The sequence below is a fragment of the Durio zibethinus genome, chromosome 10 (genome assembly GCF_047325235.1).
Source record: "Durio zibethinus cultivar Kanyao isolate XHJ-2024 chromosome 10, ASM4732523v1, whole genome shotgun sequence".
In the NCBI taxonomy this organism is placed as follows: Eukaryota; Viridiplantae; Streptophyta; class Magnoliopsida; order Malvales; family Malvaceae; genus Durio; species Durio zibethinus.
Window position 1 is genome coordinate 25,509,774 of NC_143171.1, and position 3,570 is coordinate 25,513,343.

The 3,570-nt window shown below is 37.7% G+C and overlaps 2 protein-coding genes across 2 annotated transcripts; both read left to right on the forward strand.

Moving 5' to 3' along the window:
- The first annotated feature begins 315 nt into the window (after window positions 1-315).
- LOC149516598 (uncharacterized) lies at window positions 316-2,504 on the forward strand. Its single transcript, XM_089766292.1, has 4 exons — window positions 316-887; window positions 1,050-1,172; window positions 1,250-1,391; window positions 1,887-2,504. The coding sequence occupies exons 1-4, from the start codon at window positions 316-318 to the stop codon at window positions 2,502-2,504; spliced, it is 1,455 nt and encodes a 484-aa protein (XP_089622418.1).
- Window positions 2,505-2,639: 135 nt separating this feature from the next.
- On the forward strand, window positions 2,640-3,146 carry LOC149516599 (uncharacterized). The gene has a single exon (XM_089766293.1). The coding sequence runs from the start codon at window positions 2,640-2,642 to the stop codon at window positions 3,144-3,146; it is 507 nt and encodes a 168-aa protein (XP_089622419.1).
- The last annotated feature ends 424 nt before the right edge of the window (window positions 3,147-3,570 follow it).

Sequence of the window (3,570 nt, forward strand, 5' to 3'; positions counted from 1 at the left end):
AAGTCAAAAAGTGGATGATGGCATCATGGGTGAGGAAAGCAGGGCAAAAACAAAATGCTGGATTATTTGCTGGAGAAAGAAGAAATTTTTTAGAAACAAAGAGCAAAGGTGGACTGGCTGAGAGAAGGAGACAGGAACACTGCATACTTCCCTACACAGGTGAACAACCGAAGAAGGAGAAATTTAGTTACAGGACTCAAAGATGACGATAGAAAATGGTGTGTAGGGGAGGGGGAAATGTACAATATCACAAAACACTACTTTGAAAAGCTCTTTGAATCCCAAGAATCACAAAACATATAAGATATCTTAGAGATGGGGGACCACCGAGTTACAGACGAGATGAAAAAGCTCCTTTTAGCAGAGTTCAAACCAAATGAAATAGTCCAAGCACTCAAACAGAAGCACCCTACAAAATCATCTGGACCTGATGGTATGCCTGCCCTTTTCTACCAAAAAAATTGGCATGTTGTTGGCAGTGACATAATTTCGTTTTGCTTGGAAGTCTTAAATGGTCACCAGCATTTGCATGATATTAACAAAACATACAATGTCCTTATCCCAAAGGTCAAGAACCCCAGAAACATGACTCAATATCGCCCTATAAGTCTATGCAATGTGATCTACAAACTGATTGCTAAGGTTTTGATGAATAGAATGAAACTTGTTATACCTATGTGTATTAGTGAGTATCAAAGCGCATTTGTTCGTGGTAGGCTACTTACAGATAATGTGCTTGCTGCATATGAACTTATACATTCAATAAAGAATAAAAAACAAGGGAAGAACAGTTTCTTTGCACTAAAGCTAGATATGAGTAAAGCATATGACCGGGTGGAGTGGCCTTTCATTGAGGCTATTATGGCCAAAATGCGGTTCCAGACAAGGTGGATTTCGACTATTACGAATTGTGTTTGCTCTGTCTCCTAATCCAGACAAAGGAAGCATCACTAATAGTTTTGCCCAAGCAGAGGTCTTAGACAGGGTGATCCCTTGTTACCATATTTGTTTCTATTATATACAGAAGGACTGTCTGCCTTATTATCCAGAGGCCAAAGGAGTGGAGAAATCCAATGTGTAAGGTCAAGCAGATCTGGTCCCCGGATTACTCGTCTTTTCTTTGCTGACGATAGTTTAATGTTCGCTAGAGATAGCGAAAAGATGGCGAGAAGGTGAAGAACATGCTAAAGGTATATGAAGAAAGCTCGGGCCAGAAAGTTAATTTTGATAAATTAGCCCTTTTCTTCAGCAATAACACCACTAGAGGCCAGAGGGAAACACTTCAACGATTGTTTGGGATCAATGCAACCACAAATTCAGAAAAGGACTTGGGTCTGCCAACCTTAGTGGGAAGGGGAAAGAAGAAAGCTTTTAGAAGCATCAAGGAGAAGGTGCAAACTCTGATCCAAAATTGGCGTGGGTGATTTTTATCTTTGTTAGGAAAAGAAGTATTCATAAAAGCAGTTCTTCAAGCTATTCCAGCTTACACGATGAATTGCTTTCTTCTACCAAAATCTCTAGTGCAAGAACTAACAAGCATCATAAGTAGATACTGGTGGAGAAATAAGACAGAGGGGAAAGGTATACACTGGCTCAAATGGTCAACAATGAGCATGCCAAAAACTATGGGTAGGATGGGCTTTCGCGAGCTGGAAAAATTCAATAAAGCTATGTTAGGGAAGCAAGGCTGAAAATTAATCGATGATACTGGATCTTTATGCTACAAAGTCTTGAAGGCCAGATATTTTCCCCATAATAGTTTTCTAGAGTCAAACCTGGGTTACAAACCATCTCTAATATGGAGAAGTATTTGGGAGGTGAAACAGGTGTTGATTAGTGGAATAAGATGACGAGTGGGTGATGGAAAAAGCATCCGAATATGGAAGGACAAATGGTTACCCATAGAAGGAAGTTTTGAACCTATTTCAAGACCAAACAGCATTGCGGAGGATGCCACAATTGAGGCTCTGATCGATGAAGAGAACGGAAGGTGGAAAGAGAACTTAATACGGATGGAATTTAATCAAGCTGAAGCTGATGCAATCTGTGTGATTCCTCTAAGTAGAAGGGTTATGGCTGATAAATTAATTCGGCATTTTAACAAAACTGGGGAGTACACAGTAAAAAATAGGTACCGGGTGCAATCCGAGGTTGATACAGATGCAGGAAACCAATTCGTGGTATGGAGGAAAATTTGGAGGGCATTGATACCACCTAAAGTAAAACTCTTTGCACGGAGAACCTGTCACGAAATCCTGCCAACGATGGAGAAACTAGCAGCTAAAATCAACAATGTTAATCCGTGCTGCCTAAGATGTGGAATAACAAATAAGTCTGTCTTGCATGCTTTAAAGGACTGCTCTAACCCATCCAGAATACTGTCTAAGAGCAACGATGTGAAACAGATGGTACAGATAACAAGTCAAAGTTGCAAACAGTGGCTGGAAACTACTGCAAGGATACTATCAAATACAGACATTGAAAATTTTCTTATGTTACTTTAGTCATTATGGGAAGACAGAAACTCGAATGTGAAGAGGGGGCAATCACAACCGGAAAACACCATTGAGCAGAAAGCCAAAATATTGTTGACTGAATACAAAAGTAAGTCTCTATAGAAAAATAACCAAAGGAACACAATGGTAAGGAAATGGGAGGCAGCACCAGAAACGCTCCACAAAGTCAATTTCGATGGTGCTCTATACTCTCACAGCAGAAAAGGAGATGTTGGAGTTCTCTTACGAGATCACAGGGGACAAGTTGCAGGTGCAGTGGCATTCATAGTGAACCTAGTATCAGATGCTTGTGTAATAGAAGCAATAGCAGCAGTAAAAGCGTTGGAGTTTGCAACACAAATGGGATGCAGGAAGATTCTGCTTGAAGGAGACTCTCGGATAGTTTCAAACTGTTTGACAAAAAAGGATGAGGTACTATCCAACATAGGCCCAATTATTCATGATGGCAGAAGATGGGTAAGGAAGTTTGATATATGCATGATAGAACACACGAAGAGAGAAGGAAATGAGGCAGCTCATTCACTTGCACAATATAGTTTGCAGCTAAATAGCGACAGGTTTTGGGTAGAGGATTTTCCAGATTCGAAAACTTTAGCTGTACTAATGGATATTGCAAGTTTAAATAAATGAAAGGAGATTTTATATTAAAAAAAAAAATTATATGTCATAATTCATGTCGAAATGCGTTTTTTTTTTGAAACCCATACATAATTATTATTAAAATTTTAAATTATGTCATTTTCGTATCTTTTATTCTAATCGTGTTCGTGTTGTATTACTATATTATATTTTAGATTATTAGATTTAAATAAAAGTGTTACAAGGACTAGGTTCTTTGTGTAGGCCTAATAGCAAAGTAACATTTAATTTATTTAAAATTTCCTAATTTATCATTTTTTAATATTTATTTATTTGAAGAACATATTATACATTTATACTTTTTCAAACTTACAACCTTTAAATACTAATTTTAATAACATGCTAACTGATTCAAATTTCAGTCAACAGTAACATTTAATATTTTAAAAGTAAAACAATTGTAAGATGAGTTGAT